This window comes from Notamacropus eugenii, chromosome 1 (genome assembly GCF_028372415.1).
Source record: "Notamacropus eugenii isolate mMacEug1 chromosome 1, mMacEug1.pri_v2, whole genome shotgun sequence".
NCBI classification, from domain to species: Eukaryota; Metazoa; Chordata; class Mammalia; order Diprotodontia; family Macropodidae; genus Notamacropus; species Notamacropus eugenii.
This window is the reverse complement of record NC_092872.1, coordinates 74597734-74620575: the sequence shown is the minus strand read 5'-3', so window position 1 is coordinate 74620575 and position 22842 is coordinate 74597734. Positions and strand designations below refer to the sequence as shown.

General features: G+C 36.1%; 1 protein-coding gene across 5 annotated transcripts in view; it reads left to right on the top strand.

Annotated features, from left to right (window-relative positions):
- Nucleotides 1–22483, top strand: part of KIF27 (kinesin family member 27) — a 108504-nt gene extending 86021 nt beyond the window's left edge. For all 5 annotated transcript variants that reach the window (XM_072605531.1, XM_072605525.1, XM_072605519.1 and 2 more), the window contains 5 exons: nt 190–405; nt 4557–4763; nt 8942–9140; nt 11545–11703; nt 21383–22483. In XM_072605531.1, the coding sequence (XP_072461632.1) occupies nt 190–405; nt 4557–4763; nt 8942–9140; nt 11545–11703; nt 21383–21861 (1260 nt within the window). In that variant the 3' untranslated portion in view covers nt 21862–22483. The remainder of the gene's footprint in view (nt 1–189; nt 406–4556; nt 4764–8941; nt 9141–11544; nt 11704–21382) is intronic.
- The last annotated feature ends 359 nt before the right edge of the window (nt 22484–22842 follow it).

The following is a 22842-nucleotide window of genomic DNA, read 5'->3' as shown; positions in this document are numbered from 1 at the left end:
CCCACCATTTGAAGAAGTATTTAATGGAAATGCTTTTATAAATAGCTGTAACTCTTACCTTGATTTCATTTAATACCTATATAAAATGGAAATACACCTTCAGATTTAGTTTTTGCAACATTTTTTTAATACTCATATACACTTTGAATTAATAACTTTTTGAGGGGTGGGATGGGTTGTGTCTTTTAGGCTTTAAACAAAGATAGTTTGAAAATATCAACTCGCCTGAGCTTGTTGGACCAAGAGTTGGCTAATAAAAGCATGCAGCTCCAGGGCATTCCAGCTGAGGAGCAAATAAAGATTTCAGAAGAAGTCCAGGCTCTGCAGAAAGAAAAAGATCAGCTACAAAGAAGAAGAAATAGTATCGATGAGAAACTTAAAAATGGTAGAGTGTTATCCCCTGAAGTAAGTCAATATTCACTGGAACTGGAAGTGCTGTACTAATGCGTACTTGAATAATTCCTCAGTCTCTGTCAGGTAAACATAAAATCTGGTAAATTTAAAAATTCATTGGAATTTCCAGCTGTAACAAATTCATCAAGTGAAATCAGTTTAATATACAGTAAAGCATGATTGTACACATATTGTGGAGTCCTCACTCTTAGAGCTTTATGGACAAAGCTCTTGACTGGCATTCCTAGGAATAGTAGGCTCATGCGTCCTCCACAGGCAAGGGTCACAAGCCTGGTCTGACATATTCAGTAGTATGTCCAGCCATTTACAGATATTTACATGATAAATTTTAGGTATGAATCTTTTTATTATGGATCACATTCCCCCTTTCCCTTCAACATTTTTAACCATGTAAATTATTGGCTAGCTTATTAGCTTCCAAATTCCCAAGCACCTTCTGTCTCCTCAGAAGTTTTAACTGTTGATAAAAACATCTGTGACTTCCTTTACCAGAAAATCAGAAGTGACTTTTTTGAGGCAGTCATTTCTACTTAAGTTTCTGTTTCCAGTCATAATTGAAAGACAGGATAAGAGATCCAAGAGAAGTCAAACAGCTGGGAAGGATGAGTGATGGGGAAGCTTTTGGCGTTTGTCATGGAGGGCTGTGGGAAACCAAGGGAAGGTGGGGACATATCTGTGGTACAGAAGACATGCCAGTATGAAACAGTATTTTGCAGTAATTAAGACCAACTTTATTAGTGGCTATGTGGAAACAGGCTGATTATAAGAGGCTGCTGAAATACTTCAAGTCCACAGCATCCCCCCGTAGCCTCTGAAACCATACAGCTTGGTGTGCTGTGCAGAGTTGCGTAACACTCTCAAATTAGATAGAGCTCCATGCTATTGAAAATGAATAGCTGGCAGAGCATTAAAAAGAGCAGAATTAATCAAATAAGCATTTACTGAGAATCTGCATTCCCAGAACCATGTCACTGGCCTATGGAAGAAGCAAGAGGAAGTATGAAACAGTCCTGCCCCTCAAAGAGCTTCCAGTCTATCCTCCCCCCAGGCTAAACAAGTTGTGCACAATGACACAAATGATAAATTAGTGCCAAGGAATATATAGCAAGGCAGTGATTATAGGGCAATGCACTGAGCCAAATCTTAAAAAGGTAAAATGTTTGACTTTAGGGAGAAGGGTCTACACACAACCAGTTTAGGTAAGGGAAAAGGTCTACATACAGTAATGAGGAATGACATGTTCACGCAGTAGAAAGATGATCATCATACACAAATGCATATTAAATGTTTATGTATAGGAGATGGCACTAGCAGAAGGGACATGATAGGTAATAATGTGGGAGTCAGTCAGTGGGGGACCTTGAATGTTAGACTGAGGATTTAATTCATTAATTGATAGGAGTCTATTAAATGGTGAAATGTCTTGTAAAAAACTTAGGTGAAGGGGCAGCAGGGATGTACAGGGAAGAAGAGCTGCGTCATCTTCTTGATATGTGTACTGAAGCGACCCAGAATTTGTTTGGCATTTTGCTGAGCCCTTTCACTCTCGAGGCTTTATTTATTAAACATGAGTTCCTCATAACTATATTCTAGGTTAATATAATTATGCTTTATACAGCTTTAAAGGTGATGATACCTGCAACCCATCTTTTTCTAAAGATGTCAATACTGCCATATAGACTGGCATTGAAGATGTTAAATCATGTACTCTAATGTTCTAACATGATACAAGGCCACCACCAATATGCGTAGGTGTAGTGTAGACTATCTTACAATTTGGACGACAACTCATTTATTTAAACTAGTTCAGAATGTAATTTTTCTTCTCAAAATAATCCTTTCCCCTGATAAGTTTCCTGGTTGCATTGCTTCAGGTGAATAATAAAATTCTAGTTTCTTCTTCTGGTATAGGATGCCTACCAGCTTGGACCTCGACAAATAAGCCCTCATTTATTTAAAACCTAAAGTATTTGAATGTATTTAAAAAATCTTAGATAAAGCACATGAAGTAAAATTTTTATCACTCCTTGGATTCTTCCTTCTACCTAGCATCTGTTTATTGAAACTGCTTCCCCCTCCTCTGGGTCACGGTATCCTTAAGAACAGCACACACTTTAAATCCATAGAACCTGCAGGGGTGGAATTGCTTCATGGATTCACAGGGCAGAGCCCAGCAGAGTGAACCAGCGTTACCCCCAAGTCTGTTTAGTAACCTGGATTTGGATCCTAATTTTGACCCGTGTGGTCTCAGATAAATCATTTCACCATTTTGGACCTCATTTGTAAAATGGGGGTCATCATCATCCAACTTCTAGCTTTACTAGGTTGTTTCAAAGTGCCATAGAAGTGTGTGTGTATGGTTGTGGTTGAATTATTAACTCAGATAAAAAAACATGAGGAGGAGGACATTTCCTGTGAAATAACATGCATTAAAAATATAAATGATTTTTGTATTATTAACTCATTAGGCTATATATACACACCATGTTCCATACAGATTTAGAAATTTAGGTGATCACGTAAAAAAAAAAATTAGCCCTTTCTCATGAATTTTAAAAATATTGATATTATTTTGTTCCCTGTGGGGTAATTATTCAAATTCCTATGTTGTTGATTTTAAGTGTCTCTTCAGAAAAATAGAGTGAATACTGAACAGTGATTTTTCAACATGTATTCTCTCAGGATATAGTTTAAAACTGTATTGTAAAAGGGGGTCTTATTCAAACATCCAGTGGGATAAATTATCATGTATTTTTCCTATGGATTTCCAGTTTAAAGTTCTAGATGTCAGCATACCTTTTCCCAGCTTGATCAAAAGTATTTCAAATTCTTGCTGAGACATATGACATTCTTCCCCTCTCCGTCACACACACACCCACACACACACACATACACACACACACACAAGTGTCAACAATCTGTTATCATCAGTAGGGCTTGGAGTAGAAGTTGTATTCTTTGGGTCACAGTTTATAAATTGGCGCTATTTCAAAGACATATCAAGACAGTTGTCAAGAACTTCTAAGACAATAATGATTGTCAATCATGATTCCCACAGTTTTCCTTTTGTTAACTGAGTTCTGACATTTTCTTTCCCATCATCTCCTAAAGATTAAAAAAAAAGCCAAGTCCATTATCATATATAGTAAGTCCTTACTGCTGCATGGCAACTGGTCTCATCACTTTTTGGCACATAAGAGGGAAGAGAAGTCAGATTTTATATTCTTAGGCTCAAAGATCACTGCAGATGGCAACTGCAGCCATGAAATTAAAAGATGTCTGCTCTTTGGAAGGAAAGCTATGGCAAATCTGGATAACATATTAAAGAGCAGAGATACCATCTTGCCAACTAAGGTACATATTATAGTAAAAACCATGATTTTTCCAGTAGTAATGTATGGCTGTGAGAGTTCAACTATATAAGGAAAGTGGAATGCCACAGAATTGATGCTGTAGTGCTGGAGAAGACTTTTGAGAGTCCTTTGGAAAGCAAGGAGATCAGACCGGTATTTAGTATTTGAAGAAATTCAGACTGCTCATTGGAAGGACAACTACTGAAGCTAAAATATTTTGGCCACATCATGAGAAGACAGGACTCTTTAGAAAAGACCCAGATGTTGGGAAAGATTGAAGGCAAAAATGGAGAACAGGGTGGCAGAGGATGAGGTAGTAGATAGTGTCATGGAAGCAGTGAACATGAGCTTGGAAAGACTTGGAAAGAGATAGAAGGACCTGGCATCTATAGTCCACAGGGTCATGAAGAGTCAGATACAACTAAATGAATGAACAACAAGATGCTTCTTCATTTTCCCTTTCAGAATGTTCCTGTTGATTTCTACTTATTAATACCATACTTAGCTATCTTTTATGTTTTACCTTTCCTTAGTATTTTCTCATCCAAATCCTACTACAGAAAAGAGAATGTGGACTTTAATAACGCTCTGCAAAGCCGAAAGTAAATAGTGCTAAACCTATTAGGAGAAATAGAGGTTGGTGAGTGCTCTAGTTACCAGATATTTTTCTTTCCACAGTAGCATTTAGAGTAGAAATGTTTTTCTGTTAGACAGTGAGACTGTGACAAGGCCCAACAATAGAACCTTTTCATTTGAAATTCAGTGGTTCCTATTGTGTTTTATCTCTAGGAAGAACATCTTCTTTTCCAGCTTGAAGAAGGGATTGAAGCACTGGAAGCTGCAATTGATTACAAAAATGAAAATATCCAGGGTCGTCAGCATTCTCTTAGAGCCTCCTTCCAAATCCTGACTCAGAGTGAGGCAAATGTTATGGAAAAACTGATTTGCCTGACTCCTGCTGAGATCAGAGCTATTCTTTACAGATACTTCAACAAGGTTTGTATTTTAAGTGACTGAACATTAACTGCAGATAATTTTTAATTGCATAGTTTATCCAAAGAAACATCAACCAAATTGTTTGAAATTTTTTACAGAAAGGTCAAACTATATTTTATCAAAAACCTAATAATTCTTACCTTGCCTACAGATTTAAGCATTGCTTTAGAACTGATTAAGCTAGTAAAGTACTTTATCAGTCTAAACATCCTAAATTTGTAAGATCTTTTATCTTTTCTGTTTTTAGCCAAACTGATATTAAGGTGACATTGGGGACTTTTTGAAAATATGTATCAAAGGATGCATATTATAACCTTTGGCCAATATTGTATATATTTATCGGCTCTTTCTAGTAAAATAAAACCCCACAGAGTTGTACTTTAAGTCAGAATTAATGACAAATAGGGCACTTCACCAGATTCTGCCTCTTTCTTCCCCTGGAAAGAGACATTAGGATGAGATTTCAGAATTGCATGTATTACAGGAACAGTAATACTGTATTTCAACTTTATTTGAATATATGTAACAATCTTATTGCTATTTTGTTATTTTATAATTTGAACATTTTAACAAATCCAAAAAAGAGTTTTCTACCTCCCTCTCATGTAATACAAACTTGTGAAGTTTTATAATATTTTTTAAAATCTCCCATTTTATTTGTCTTTTTCTTACAAAGGTGTATTAATTAATATTAAGTTTAGAATAAAGTCAGGTAATATGCAAAAAATATTTCTCTTAGCAAGTGTAATGATGAAAGTTTAGAACATTTGGTCTTTTAAACGTTATTATAGAAAAGGACTTTATTTTTAAAAAAATTCTAGTAATGGATAAAAGCCTAGAAAAGCCTAGTAGCAAACGAGTATCAATTGATCTTGTATTTTGCTATAAACCCTTAGTAAAAGGTACATTAGAGAGTTCACAATTTCCCATCCAACCATAGGTATTAATACTATTTAAACAACTACCCATAAATCCAAAAGGAGTGCATGAAAGGAAGAAACCCTTTTTTCTGGAAAGACGTTATTCTGTCATGACCAGAGAGTAAGCAAGTCTTTCACTAAAGTGATGCCCCATGAAAGCATGGTAGTGACACCATAGCACTGCCCAGTGACAATTTGGTTTGCACAAGCTGGAGAGGCTTTCACAGGGCAATGGATTCTGTTGCTGATTTCCAAGGACCAACAGCAAGCCAACAGTTTGGATACCAGATGTTTTAATTTTTCTGGCTGGCTACAGCAGTGGTCAGTGGTGGGGAATGAACCCATGATGATGAATTATGAATATTCGAAATTCTGAAGAGAAGGGGGGAGGGTCTTTAGTTTGTGTTTAGGGTCTAGAATTTTAATTTATGAAATTAACTCTAGTTGGTTACTGCTTCCCAGATTCTAACTTTGAATTTTTTCCAATTAGACAAAACTGCAAAGTTATGTAATTTTTAGAATATAAGCTTCTAGAAGGAGGAAACCTCATGAGTGGATAGTGTCGTGTATATATCATGATCTTATGTTGTGTACAGTGTTTATTTGTATCTCCAGTTTGTTGAATAAACATAACTTTTGCAAGTTATGACTTTTAAAAGGGAAAGGGAGGAAGCTCATGATTGTATATAATTTGAATCAGCACACGTAGGAAGTATAAGGCAGGGTTCAGAGAGGACTTCCAAAATTGGAAAAGAGCCTCTGAAGCCACCTGGACTGGATCGAGATCCCTTTTGCATCATAACTAAGAAATGCTCATTCAGGCTTTGCTTTGAGACTTCTAATGAAGGGAAATCAGGCAACTCCCAAGGCAGTCCATTCCACTTCTGAATAGCTGGTTGTGAGGAAATTTTCCTTTCAAAACTCAAATTTACTTTTCTTTAACTTCTCCTTATTTTCCCTGGTTGTGCTCTTTAAAGCCAGGTGGAAGAAATCTAAACCTTTTTCCACAGGATAACCCTTCAGATACCTGAGGATAGCCATCATAAGGCCCCTGAGTTTTCTTTTTTCCCATGCTAAACATCTCTATTTCCTTCAGTTTTTCCTCATTTGGGCCCTTCACTGTTGGACAGCATCACTCCATCTTATTCAGAACTGAGCCAGGAATTCCAAATGTGGTCTTAACCAGGAGAGAACAGCAAGACTTGCCTTTCCCTAGTTAAAGCCATTAGGTTTCATTTAAGCCCATTTGCTTTTTTGGCTGCCACATTACAATTTTAACTCCTACTGAGCTAATGGTATAATAAAGCCATCAGACCCTTCTCAGATACTTTGTTGTTCTGCCATACCACTCCATCATAGAATTGTGAAGTTACTTTTTAAAATTCAAGTGTAAAGATTTTATATTTATTCCCATTAGGCTTCATCAGCTCCAGCATTCTTGGCTGTAGAGATCTCTATGGATCCTGACTTTGATCAAATATAGAGTTATTTCCACTTTTGTGTCATGTGTATCTTTGATGGGCGTGATTAATGCCTTTATTCATTTATAAAAAAAAGTTAGAGTACTTATTTGTTCTTACTGTAAACCTTAGAAGAGCTATTTTATGGTAGGCTTAAAGCAGTTACAATATATGTCTATGCACAGAATCTTCTAGTCGGTCTAAAATTAAGTGACATTCAACTTGAACACCCATTTTCTAGGCTTAAGCTGGGAGATAGTCAGGTGGTTTTAAAAGGTTTAGCTTCTTAATTTTCTTTTAAGAGCAATCATAATGAAAACAAAAATACAGAGTACAGTTTGAAATCATCATGGCAGAGAAGCTCACTGGGAGGGAGGAGACAATTCTTGATATAATACTTACTAATTATTCCTTGTTTTCCTTCTCTGATTATTTATCCCCCCACCTCTGGAACCCATTGGTGAGAGGTAGGAATCACCCAAGGATTTGTCCGTAATAATCTTCTCTTTACAGTCTTGACCTCTTCCTTGGCAATCTCAAATATTTTCACCACTTCAGTGATACTCATATTTGGATAACTCCTAAATGTGTTATCTCTTTCCTTGGCCTCTCTTCAGAGTCCCATCTTTCTAACTATCTGTTAGATATCTTTTCCTCCTACTCCTAAAACCTTCCTCTTCTCCTGACTTCCCTATCTTTGTTGAAAGCACCACCATCCTCTTAATAGCCTGTATTTAAAATTTTGGATTTTTTCTTTTTCATCTTCCCTCACCCCCTCTTATTTAGTTAATTGTCACATCCTATTTATTCTGTCCCTATCTTTTTCATTCCTACTACTCTGATTAAAGGCCCTTGCACCTTCTAGGCTTTCTCTACTGCAATCCATGCTCTATACCAACATGTGTATACATAAGCATCCTGGTGCATAGAACTGAGCACATCACTTTCATGCTCACAAACTAGAAGTGACTTCCAATTATCTACAGGTAGATTACAAATTCTTTAAGCTTGGCATTCAAGGTCCTCCACAGTCTGGTTCCAATCTACCTTCCCACCTGTCTTTCACAATATTCCTTTTTATACAACATGCATTCTGGCCAAATTGAACCGCTTAATTCTATCCACCCTCTTCTCATCATGTCATCCTTAGTCTCCACACCTTTTGCTCATGTCAGATTTCTCAAACTTTGAATGAATTCCTCTCCTCCCTTCTACAAACCTGCTGAAACCCTTCCCTTCCTTCAAAGCATAAAATAGACATGAAACTGCATCCTTAAAACCTTCTATTTCAACTCTTCCTCAGCCCAAATCTAGAATTAATCTCTCTTTAATTTCTCCATAGCACTTTATATGGATTTTCTCCCTTTGTACTTACCATCTAATTTGTGTTATAGTTATGTACAAGTGCTATTTTTTCTGTTAAATTATAAGGTCCTTTAATGATGGAACTTGTGTTTGATTCTAGATTTGTATCCACAGTGCCCAGCACAGTACCTTAGAGTTATTCAGTAAGTATTTTCATAAGCACCTGCTATGTGCTAGGCACTCTGCTAAGTACTCTACTGCACAAAGTAGACACTTAATGTTTCTGAATTGAATGAAATTCAGATTGCTAACAAATGCTGCTCAAAGTCGGATTCTTTTGTACTGATGTTAGATAAATCTTATAAGAACCCAAATACCTTGGTCTGGCCACTACAGTAACTCCAGAAAGTCATCTATGTGTTGACTAAGGAAAGCAGATTAATCAGGCAACCTGAAATAGAATTAAAAAGTTAAAATATTATATATTTGGTAGGTGGTTAGTTTGCGAGAAGCTGAGCGTAAACTAAAGTTAGAAAATGAAGAAATTAAAATGAAGGTTCAGGAACAAGACAACATGATTCGTGAACTGGAGTCTGCATTAGAGCGCCTTACGCTGCAGAGTGACAGACAGCTAACCCTTCAACGGAAGGAGCACGAGCAGAAGATGCAGTTACTCTTGCAATATTTCAAAGGTATTATTTTCTGTTTGATGAAATGTATGAACACTAGTGGGGAGCCAGGGGGGTATATACAGGGAACAAGGCTTCATGTGTGAGGAGCTGTAACAGTAGAAGAGATAAAGTAACGTACAATTTTAAAATTACTATTCTTTGATATGTGTCAGTACTTTTTCACCTGGTCCAGACAGAAGGAATTCATTTTCAGCAGAAGGCAGATAATTTTCTACCTATGTCAGGAGAGATCAGAGTTATTAGAACCTCTAGCCTAGATTGCTCTTAAAATTCTTCACCATATATCCAGCTGATTAGAAATGCTATATAGTCCATTAATAGGTACCTAGAGTCAATGCACACTGGGGTCCCATCAATTGGCTCTGATGGAGTATTTCTTCAGTACATGGTCATCATACATGACCAATACAGGAAAGGGTTGAGCTAGGGACAAATCCTCTGCCAGGGCCCTCCTGGTTCCCCCCAATTGTTTAGTCCTGATTCTCCTTAGTCTGAAGCTGAGAATGAGTTACTAAGAGGGTCCCAAAAGAAGTAATGTATGTACAAAGTCAGTCAAGAAGGATACGTTGATTTGGAATGCTGAGACACACCGTCTGTGTGTTAGTCCTTTGACAAGTGACTGAAGCAACCAGCTGCTTCCAGGATGAGATTTTTGTCAGGGTCATTTAATTTACTACATTCAAACATACTCATATTGGGATTATTAAGTCAATTAATTTGCATCTTATTTTAAATGTTGAGAAAGTGATATTTTAAATATTGTTTAAAATTCTTAAAGCTTTTAGGCACTATCTGTGCAAGCTAAATATGATTTAAAATATTACTTATTTATGTAGTTATAATTTCCTCGAGTTTTACTTGAAAAATTTAAAGATTATTAAAGGTCTACCAATACACATTCATTTCAACCACACATGCAGGAGAGATACAATAACAAAAAAATTGGGTGTGGCTTGCATCATTGAACTAAAGGGGTACGAAAAGGGGTATGAAAAACCTGCCTATACAGACCATAGCCCCTGAAAATACTATGCTATCTTTCCAAATAAGAAAATAAATGTAATTAATGTTTTAACTATCAATAACCTTAAAATTAGAGATCAGTTATGAATTAGTTTCTTTCTGAATAATGAACTTAAAATTTTTACATAAAATCTATGAGGCAGCATGGTATAATGGATAAGAGAGCTGGCCTAGAATAAGGAAGACCTGGTTCAAGTCCTGCCTCTGTCCATTATTGACTGTAATTGATCCCAGGGCCTAGGCAAATTCTCTAAGATGATATAAATTACAGAGAAAGTCCCAACCCACTTTGGTAGAGAAAGTTCTTTGCTAGGTATTCCCTATGCAGATTAGCACAATGGGTAGCATGCTGGACCTAGAGTCAGGAAGGCCTGATTTCAAGTCCAGCCTTAGATACTTACTATCGTTGTAACCCTGGGCAAGTTACTGAACTGCCTTCAGCCTCAGTTTCCACATCTGTAGAATGGGGTCTTCGGGCTTTTCTGAGGATAAAATGAGATGATACTTGTAAAGTACTTTACAAACCCTGAACTACTAAATAAATGCTATTAATGTCATTTTGTTGGAAAGCCTGATTTTAAAAATGCAAAATTAGTCCATCTCTTCTAAAATCATTTGAATACCTCGTACCCCAGCATGGAGATGATATATCCAACAGTGTATCAGTGAATACAGTCTCTGGTTGGTACTTACAAGTTGGTAACATCTTCACAGATATTTCCTCTTAAGCCTGACAAGATAGACTATGTATCTAGTCATGTTGAGGACCAGTCTTGCTGAATTAGGAGAGGCTTATCACTAGAAGGCTAGCCACAAAGTGGTTTGGGGGTGGGAGCATGTAAAAATCCACTCAGGTGAAGACGGGTCCTGATCTATTTTGGCTGAAGAAAAACCTGCCTATACAGACCACAGCCCCTGAAAATACTATGATATCTTTCCAAATAAGAAAATAAATGTAATTAATGTTTTAACTATCAATAACCTTAAAATAAATAAATGAACCAACTGAATAGTTTTGTAGCTATTGGGAGTTATAAACAATAACAGCCAGTACTGCTTTTATAAAGGTCACCAAACTAGTCTTTAGTGAGTCAAGAACATTACCCAAGAGATATGAATGTCATTACAAGCTATAATATTCAGTAGAGACCATAATTTTGAGACCAGAATTCAAGCTGCACCAGGAGCCAACTCATTCAGTTTACAGAGATGTTTTGGCTATGGAATTACATACTCTGAGAGACTTGTACATTTCAAATACTGGGTATTCCAAAAGTTAGTGAAGTTTTAAGTTTTAATAGCTCAAAACTATTAAATCTATGTGTGTATAGTGTGGCTGCTGTATGTGATTTAACTTGATATTCAATTTTGTGTTTTATAGAGCAAAATGGAGAAGGTATTGTGGAAATTTCAAAGGCATATGAGGATAAAGTTCAGCTGCTAGAAAAAGATCTTTATTTCTATAAGAAAACCAGCAGAGAACTAAAGAAGAAGCTTAAGGAGTTAGTAGAAGAAGCACCTCGACAGCAACCAACTAGACGTAAGATTTTTACTATTATTATTAGCGTTTTCCAGTATGTTAACATTGCTGTTCTAATTCTAAGTCCTAGAAACCTGACCTACCGTTTGGCCAAGCTTCGTTCCTGTATGTAACGAGAACAGTAGGAAAATCAGGATAACATATGTGAAGGAGGCCTTCTATGTTTCACAGAATAAAGATGCATGTGTATGAAATGATGCATTTATAAAGATCATTGTGTACAGTCCAGATCGATGGGGTTTTTTCATTGTGATACTTTGGACATTAAATAATATATTAAAATAGTTTATTGCTGAGTTAGGCATTTCCTTTTTATGTGATGGTCATCCAGAAGTACCATATTCTTAAACTAGGTAGTAATGTCAAAGAACTTAGAAAAATCGCCATAAATATGCAAAATTGTATGACACAGTGTACTCAGTCTTAATATAATACACAAAAATCTTGTTTTACAAAACAGATAAAGTGATTCCTCACATTTCAAAAGAATTAGCTATAGCATTACTTTAAATTGAATTCTTAACTTTTAACTTTATTTTCTTAATAAAACTGACTTGCTTCTCAATAACACATCTGTTTAAAACCTAATAAAAGATTTAGTTGATAATAGCTACATAACCCTTCAAAGTGAGGGCTATACCAGTAGATGTTCTTAAGCTTACCTAATGATTATATGTGGAGTTTTAAAGGGATTGGATATATATGCACATGTAATTACTTCACACATGTATTGATAGAGGAATTTTATAGCACTAACTCTTTGAAACTCAAGAACATCTTAGAAAATAAGTCTTATGTCATATTGGTAGAGACAATAACATATCCTGCCAAAACAGATGAGACATTTTACTTTTTTATTAAACTAATAGGCATTTCTAATGTAGTTGACCTACTTAGCAGAAAAATTAAGGAAAATCAGAAGGAAAAAACAAATATAATCTGTAAATCACAAATGAAACTGACAAATATCTACATAAAACCATTTTATCACCACAGTAATTGGGCTTATATAAAAAGTAGTCACCATTACCTTTTAAATGGCCATAGAAGTTGACAAAGTTGAGGAGAAATACCAATAAGACATCTTTCAGGAAAAAAAAAAACGAAGTGTGATATGCTGGAAAGATCACTGGACCCAGGAGTCAGAAGACCCAAGTTCTAATTCTTTATGTGACCTGGTGGAAATCTGATAACTTCTCTGGACCTCAGTTTGGGTATCATAACTATCCCAGCCTGCCTCACAGGGTTGTTGAGAAGAGGGATCAAAACAGACAGTGAAAAATATTTTGAAAAATGTAAAATGCATATAAAGCATCATCATTATTGCAGAAACAGGGATCAGTCATTTCTTCGGAATAATTTTGAAAGTATTTTCATATCAGGCAATTTTTATCTTAATGGGTTATTATAATGTAATGAGGTTATACCAGACTGAGTTATAAAATTGAACAATTAAAATATGTTTAATTCTGAACTACTACACTAGTTGTTGAGGTTATTAGTTTGACAGCTGAATCTGTTTTAGCTCTTTCTACCAGTCCTACAGTCATTTATCCCCTCTCTATATATTTGTATGCTATTCAGACAGCAAAATAGCTGTATTGGCTAGAATTTGTTGTTCTGTATTTTCATGGCTCTGTTGTACTGCATCTTATAATACCTTTTCCAATGCATTAGTAGTTTCATACTTAAAAGTGTACTAAGTTAGTATAGTTAAGCACAAACTATTTAAAGTATTATAATTTCAGTAACATCAATGATTATATTGGGGTTGGGGAGAAGGTGTTCTACAAGTTTTGGGCATGTATCACCTACCTGGCGAAGTGAGCTACTATTCCCATCTCTTAGCCAGTTCTCATTTCACCCTTCATCACTTATGATAGGTGAACGTAGTTGGAAAATGTTGGTTCTGGTCTACAATATAAAAGAAAAATCTTTAAAATTACAGAGTTGTTTGAATCCTAAAAGAATGATTTTTAGCAATTATTAGCACTCACATTTATCCCCAATTGTGACCTATGCTACCTAGGAGGATATAATATCTTGACAAAGCTGTAAGGTATGTGAATCATAATTTATATGTTTTCAGTGATTTTGTGCTTCTTTTTGGTTCCCTTAGAAAAAAATTAGTCCCTGAGGTAGCATTAATGGAATTTAATTTACTATCAATTTGAATACCAGTAACATGTAACTAGTAAGATAGCTATTCTCACCTCAAGGTCAGCTTGCATGTGTTCCTTGTCCAAGGTGACAGAAACCTGGGAATGTAAAAGGCTCTTTAAGGGGTCAGCCCCTTTCCCACACTGCAGGCTTCCTTTATAAAACATATCTAGACCTTTATGGATGTTATAGCTTAAAACAGGCTAAAAGACTACCAAGATTTGGAATAACATTTTAGGGCCATTCAAAACCATTAACATTTTTTATTCTTATTTTACAAATGAAGCCAGAAAGGCTAAGTTACCGTGTCCAAGGTCACAGTTATTAACAAGGCCAGAACCAAGAATTAGGTCTTTTTTCAAATGAGGTGCTTTTTAAAAAGCTATGCCATACTTTCTGCTATTTGTTGATCAGCAGAACTTTCAGTTTGGAAGGCACTGATACTTAATCTAGTCCATTCATTTTTTTTATATGAGAAAACAAACCCTCCAAGACATTAAAGTGACTTGTACAAACTTGTACAATGGAAAATTAGGACCAGAATTTAGATCCGACTTTCAGTCTAGTTTGTTTCTTTTTCCAACAAAATCACCTGTCTCCCTATCACCTTGCCTTCTCTGTGTATGTGTGTGTCCTGCCAAAGTCAGACAGTGGCATGGAAGTGAACCTAAGTTCTCAAAAGCTATGCTAGCAGAGGGTCAGCTGTGAGGGAATGTACCTGCCAATAGACTGAGCTTGTTGTTCAAGGGCCAAGCTAATAAGCTGGCCTTCTAGGTAGTGTAGTACAGGTGTATCAAACTCATGGAAGCAGCAGTAGCAACTCACACAGTTTCAGAGTACTGCCTAGAAACAGATTAACATGTAATTGGGAAATAGTTAGCAAAATAAATAAAAATACAATTCAACATAGATAATGTCAATTTGTGATTTTCTTAGCATTCAGGGAATTTGTTTCTTTTTCGACACTTTGTGGAGTAGGTATACAATACTAGATTTGGAGTCAAGAAAACTTGGATTTGAATCTTCCATCAAAAACTTATTTACAAGTAAGTGGAAAAACATTAGTTGCTCATGGGTAGGCCGTGCTAATATAATAAAAATGACAATTCTACCCAAATTAATATACTTATTTAGTGCCATACCAATTAAACTATCAGACAATTACTTTCTAGAGCTGGACAAAATAATATCAAAATTCATTTGGAAAAACAAAAGGTCCAGAATATCAAAGGGACTAATGAAAAGAAATGCTTGGGAAGGTGGCCTAGCGCTACCAGACCTCAAACTGTACTATAAAGCAGCAATTATCAAAACCACTTGGTATTGGCTAAGAAACAGAGAGGTAGACAAGTGGAATAGACTTGGCACTCAAGATGCAGTAGGCAAGGAATATAGCAACCTTCTGTTTGATAAACCCAAGGACCCCAGCTTCTGGGATAAGAACTCATTGTTTGACAAAAATTGCTGGGAAAACTGGATAACAGTGTGGCGGAAATTAGGCTTAGACCCATACCTGACACCGTACATAAGAATAAAGTCCAAATGGGTACATGATTTAGGTATAAAGATTGATACCATGAATAAACTGGAGAAGCAAGGAATAGTGTATTTATCAGATCTATGGAGAAGGGAAGAATTCTTTACTAAAGGAGAGATAGAATGCATTATGAAATGCAAAATGGATAACTTTGATTACATTAAACTGAGAAGTTTTTGCACAACCAAACCCAATGCAACCAAAATCCGGAGGGATGTAGTAAATTGGGAAAGAATTTTTACAGCTAAGCTCGGGGATAAAGGCCTCATTTCTAGAATATATAGAGAACTGATCCAAATGTATAATCATACAAGTCATTCCCCACTTGATAAATGGTCAAAGGATATGAACAGGCAATTTTCAGAGGAAGAAATTAAAGCTATCTATAATCATATGAAAAAATGCTCTAAATCACTATTGGTTAGAGAGATGCAAATCAAAACAACTCTGAGGTACCACATCACACCTATAAGATTGGCAAACATGACAGAACAAGAAAATGATAAATGCTGGAGAGGATGTGGGAAAGTTGGAACACTAATTCATTGTTGGTGGAGCTGCGAGCGCATCCAACCATTCTGGAGAGCAATTTGGAACTATGCCCAAAGGGCTACAAAAATGTGCATACCCTTTGACCCAGCAATATCGCTACTAGGACTATATCCCCAAGAGATCATAAAAATGGGAAAGGGTCCCACATGTACAAAAATATTTATAGCAGCACTCTATGTAGTTGCCAAAAACTGGAAGTCAAGGGGATGTCCATCAATTGGGGAATGGCTGAATAAATTATGGTATATGAATGTAATGGAGTACTATTGTGCCATAAGAAATGATGAACAAGAAGACTTCAGAGAGGCCTGGAAGGACTTATATGACCTGATGCTGAGTGAAAGGAGCAGAACCAGGAGAACTTTATGCACAGCAACAACCACAGTGTGTGAGAGTTTTTTCTGGTAGACTTAGATTCTTGTAATAACACAAGAACTTCTTACCAAAAAAAAAAAAAAAAATCCCAATGGAGGATCTCAAGGCAAAATGCCTGCCACACTCAGAGAGAGAAATATGGAAGTCACTCACATATTGTAGCAGATCATGTTTGTGTATGTGTATGTGTTTGTGTATCATGTTCTGATTTGTTATACGATTTCTTTCATTTATCTTAGTCTGACTACATAGCATGACTATAGTGAAAATATACTCAATAGGAAAGTATATGTAGAATCTATACAGAATTGTATGCAGTCGTGGGGAGGGAGGGGGGTAGTGGGGAGTAGGTGGGGAGGGATAAAATCGCAATTGTATGGCAGTGATTGTTAAACATTACAAAATAAAAAAAAAAAACTTATTTACCATGTAACTCTAGGCAAATCACTTAACCTTGATCTACCTCAGAGTCCTTATCTATAAAATAGAGATAATAACAGTATCTACCTCACCGGGTCACATGAGGATCAAATGAGATAATATATGTAAAATGCTATATAAATGTTAATTATTATTATTATTAGCCTTTAAGTAGTGAATATCTTGCTTTGGAAACAAAGGAATATTTAAAATGACTCTCAGTCCTGTGCAGCCTCCTCCTATTTCCACGGTGAACTGCAGCAGGAGTGGTGGAAAAGGTGGCAGAAAAAGTGCTAAGAATCAGTTTTTGGATGTTCGCTAAGAATTAGCTTTATAGGCACTCTGTGAAATCTTTGACATAAAGAACTGAGCTGAACCACATCAGTTATTTGCATTCTCACTCTAGAGAGCAGGAGAAGACAAATGGACGTGGCAGCTCAGTGCTGTTTTAGAAGTTGTCTTTGGAGAGGCAAAAGAGATGGTTTTTCATTTGTGTACACAAAGACAACAAGAAGTAGAATTTCATGGAATAGTAGGTCAATTTGTCTTGCAATAACTGTGTCTTCTTATGAGCAAAAAACCTGAAGATAATTGCAACTTACGTGTAATATCTGTTACAGGGAATGAAGAGGCATAGAAAAATATCTTCAAATAATATGACGTAGCACTTCAAAACAAATTAATATAGATAGCTTGGTAACTGGTGACTTTGTTGTCACTAAACGTGAGCATGGGGGGTGTGGGGAAACAGTGAAAAGCATGTTGAAAAACATCGTTCAGGTTTGAGAATTGAAGATCAAAAGATTTGTACACTGTCCAGAAACTTCATGCCAGTGAATTGTCTTCCAAAGTGTATCAGAGGTTGTTAGACATGACAAATATTGAACAAAAGTTATTATGTAGTAACAGAAAGTGGCTGGTTACTGATACAGGAGGAAGAGCCCTTTCTCAGAGTTTTTGATTTGCATGAAGTCATATTATTAGCTAGCTAAGCAGAGATCAAAATTAGTATCATGTTTAGAAGGAAAAAGATGAAAAAAAATGCCAGATATGAAATATAATGGATTTAATCTGACCTAAGTGAACAACCCACTTATTGCCTGGAAATGGAAAAAAAAGCCAAAAAAAAAATTCTTATGATGATGCTCATTTCTAGGTGAACTTTAATCTATATTAAACAGTCATCACTGTGAGAAAGTCAGAGGAGCTCAGACGCTACCCAGAAACCACATTAGCCAACAATCACTTGATTTCCTTTGCAGTTTAAAACACAAATTAATCCATGTGGTTTTTTGAGGTTTTATTGATGCCCTTTATTTTTTACATCACATTCATTTCTTTATATACCTTGGTAACAACAGCTAACAAAAAAAAGCTTAGCAAAATTATCATCACATCAACTACATCTGATAGGCTATGCAGCATGCCTTATCTCTCCACAGAAGGAAAAGAGAAGGTATATTTTCTCATCAATTCTGGGCCAAGCCAGGTCATATAATCATATAGCAGTTTTGTAGTCATTGTGTGTTACATTTTTTCTTGGTTCTGCCTTTTTGCAGTTTGCATCAGTTTATTTAATTCTTTCTTTGTTTCTCTGAATTCTTTATATGTTGAAAAAGTGCTACTGTGAATATTTGCTAACTATGAGACTTTCCTTTCTGTCTTTGACCTTCCTGGGATATAAACATAGTAGTGGAATTTCTAGGTCAAAATGCCATATTTGTCCCTTTTTTTCACATGATTCCAAATTGTTTTCCAGAATGGTTGGACCAATTCACAGCTCCACCAACAGTGTATTAGTGTGCCTTCTTCTGTAAATTCATTTTTAAATCACTGTGGAGGAGGACAGTAGAAAATTATTAGCATTATCTCTATATCTCTGTATGGAACATTCCACAGCAGTGGAAGTAAAAACAAATATGTAGAAGGTTGGCATGAGACCTAATTGAGCCAAATCATCCCTGGAGCTTTAATAGATCAAAAAGACATAAAGACACCAAATAGATGAAAGATAAAACTTCTGTCTGTATATCTAGAACTATTTCTTTTAATCAGCAGGGGATGCTGCAGTGGAGATGTTCTAATTCCTCCGTCCTCAAGGAAAGAATGGAAAGTGTGGCTGAACCAGACAAAGTATACACCAAGAAAATATATGTGGTAGGCAGCATAGAGCATTGAGAGATTACAAGATCCCTGGGAGAGATATATTAAGAATGGAGAAAATCGAGGACAATAATATTACCCTCTCTCTCCCCAAAAAAGGACAATTGAAAGGACATTAGTAACTAACTCATGTGCAGACTCTCATCTTTTAATAAAATTTTTGAGAAAGATTTACACATTAAGGGCATACTTGTTAAATATATAAGAAAGGAATAGGTATGAGACAAATAATTATCTGTAGCAGACCACATATTTAGTCACATAAGTTGACTGAAAAATGCAGTAAATTCAATAGCCTACCATATGTGTTTTCTGATATAAAAAATATGAATTAGTGGAGCACAGTAGCTTTAAATATTCCCTCCAAAGAGAATCCCTCACATAGACATTAAGATCATACAAAAATTTCTTGATAAATACAATCCCAGAAATAGTGCTTGCTGTGATCCTCTTATGGCATGGAGGATGCAAAAGTCCAAATGGAGGGGTGAATTCCCTGTAGATGTTGAGGTACTTCAGATGCTCCTCTTTGCAGATTAAACTGTGCTAATTGCATTAAGCCCCAGAATTCTAGGACTTCCTTGATGAGAGAATATGGTTACACAAGAGATTAACCTTAATAATCCATACAGAAAGATTGGATGGATGAAAAGATAACTTATTGTTCCAAGTGTTATGTGCAGCTAGATGGTCTTTTCACTGAGTTGGGAATCGGGACTATGGCCTCCTAGAAAGCACTGTCAATATATAAGCTGAGTAAGCTCTGAATAAGCTGAATTTTGCTTGAGAAATTATTCCGTGTTTTCAACAGTTTGATCCATGGTAGGTAAAAACAGGCTATGACACATGCCTGACAATGACATACATCTATGAAGTGCTGTAACAATATCATTTGCAAACAAGAGGGTGGACTTGGCATGTAGGAACAGTGAGGGTGAGGGATAGCAGGTAGACATCTTAAGTGTGCAACACTTACACCCATAAGATGTAAAGAGACTTCAGGGTAGATCCTATGAAGACGAGAAGGCATGGGATGGACTGCAATGGAGGAAGTATCTGTAGTGATGAGATCATATAGCCACTGAAGTATTGTATGTGTTAAGTGAGATGCAAGTTCAGAGAGCCTCAGGTGACTGGGAAGTTCTCTAGGGGCAGACCCAGTGAGTAAAGGACTGCCAAAATTGTGAGAAATGCTTATGATGGCTCCTGTGGTCCCAGGAGATAAACCTTACCTCTCTGGTAACAATAAGGAGCTCTCTGTAGCTACTGGGGGGTGGGGGGAACAGGGGTTTGAGGGGGTGGCCTCCCACCATGAACAAAGCAAATTTGAGGCCTCTAGAGTTAAACATTTATGAGCTCCTTGTGTATCATTTGTCCTTGCAAAGAACCCTAATGGTTTTTTATTTTGAGAGTGATTGTCTCTCATTCATTTATATCTTATAGATAACTCTTAATAAGTAACATAGATCTTCCTTACATAAATTTAGGTGGATAGTCAAAACTATCCTGTTTTGTTTTATGTCACCTTCTAAGCTTTTTTCTTCTGTGTAATTTTTCTAGATTTTTTGGTTTATTATAGTTATTATGATTTACATATTTTATAGTCATTATAATTGCTGTTTTGGTTCTTTCTTCACTCTGTATCACTTCATATTAATTTTGCAATATTTCTCTGTATTCCCATTTGTCATTTCCTAGTGACATACTTGCTGTCTGACCATGAACAAGTCATTTGACATGTCCATGTCCAGACCCAGAAGTTCCATTATTTTCACATGACACAGAACAGTAGTTCTTATAGTATAGTGGTTCACAAGACTCATTTACAAAGTTCACAAGTCAAAGCTGTTTTTACTGATAATATTAATATAGTAAATCTCCATAGCCTTCTAAACAACAACTCTTTGGGGACCTCAACAATTTTAAGAGTGTAAAGGGGGGGTCCTGAGACCAAAAAATTTGAGAACCATTACCATAGCCTGCGAGCCAGTCCTCAATTGTCATTCATGTTTTTGTTTTTTGGGAGGGGAGGGTTGCTATTGTGAACAATGGGTCCATGGATTATTTTTTGTATACATGGGTCTCTCAATAAAACTTTATGGTAAAGTTCTAGTTGTGGAATCATTTAAGTGAAAGACACAAACCATTTTATACCTCTCATTACAGAATGCTCTATCGCTTTCACAAGCCCTGCCAGTAGTTCGATAGTAGAATAGCCCCACCAGCATTTAAATCAACCATCTCACCATCTGTGTCAGTATAACGAATGTAAGGTGGCATCTGAATTATTTTCATTTTCTTTTCTGTGATTATCACTTTAGGGACTTTTAGGCAATGGCTGTCTGATAACTTTTAGGTGATTATGTAACTTAGAAAAGCAGTCACTTCAGTCATTTGGACGTTGAGAATGTAATAGAGGCTTCTTGCAGCCAAACATATATACCTTTAACTTCCTGTGTTGTTTCCCTTTAGATAATGATACTGGAGATGGAATCCTGTCTCAAGAAGTAAGTGTCTTCCCAGAAGAATTCAAGTGGGCATCCCGAACTGAAAATATCACACCCCTTGGAAAAGTCAAAGAAACAGAGAGCCCAGCAAGTAGCTTAAGAACACACCCAGATCCACCTAAGTTTTGGGAAGATGTTTCTGAAGTAATTCAGACATCAGGCTCTTTGGCACAAAGTGGGCATTTGTTAAGCAATGAAGATAAAACAGAAACCGATGAAAATCACTTAACAAAATCTCACACTCAACTGTTATCTCAACCTCAAACACTTGTAAATGTGACACAGCTACCAGGAGTGACCCCTGTAAAATTATGCCGCCGAGAGTTACGTCAGATTTCTGCTTCAGAATTGTCATTACGACGGTCCAATCTTGGAGCTGGGGTTGGGTCAATGGTTGCTGATTCAATTGAAGTTTCCAGGAAATCCACTGACTTAAAGACTTAGACATTTTTATTTAGTAAAAGTAACACTTTCTATTTTTAATAGATGTCCAAATGTCTTCCTTTTTCTATAATATTTTAAAAACAAGTTAGTAAGCTCTGTCTTTTGGGGAAGGGGGAAACACATAGATTCTTTTACATATCTCTATATCTTTTTGTCCTGTGGGGGCTCCGAATTCACATTTTCATAGTACTTTCACAAAGCACAGAGTTTGTTTGGTTTTTTTTTCTGTTTTATCATGGAAATGTTTCCACTTATTTAAAATCTTTTCCCCTAGAGATATTCATTTTTTCCAGAAACTAGCCCACTAAAAGCTAGCCAAAGTGTAATATAGTTTAAAAGCTGTTTAGTAGGTATTTTAATTAAATTATTATTATCTGTTAGGGATAAAGCTAACTACTATGTATGCATCCAAATGCAATCCTACCTTCACGTTTGCAAAAGATCTAAAGCAACCTTAGACAATGGAGGGCACTCCAAACTGCATCCAGACTTTTATTATTTTAGGGTACTCTGGGTGGATTTCAATGTGTAGCATCCTACTCCTCATGTTTTAGCCATGTCTTATGTTCTTTTCCTTAAATTGTTTGTCATCATGTTTATACAAAAATGTGTTCCATGCTTTGTCTTTCCTGTGTGTTTCTTATTTATGCCAATAGGAATAGAAGAGAAAGATGCACAGAGAGCAATAAAAGATGTAAAAAATATATTCCATGTAGCTGTAAATAACAGCAGTATGATTCTACGTAACAGTTGAAGGAAAAGAGCACTGGGTAGTAGGATGTGGTTAAATTGCTTAGAGCAATACTGCAATTTTTAGCTCACAAAAGACCACTGACAAATCTGTTCATCCTCCAGAGTCCTAGAATTAAGATCTTTTTCTTCCCTGAATCCACCTCTTATTTGTAAATAGGCAAGTTAAATTGAATTTGGGCACAGGTGTTCATCTGGGCTGTAATATGTGAAATTGTTAGATTTAAAGAA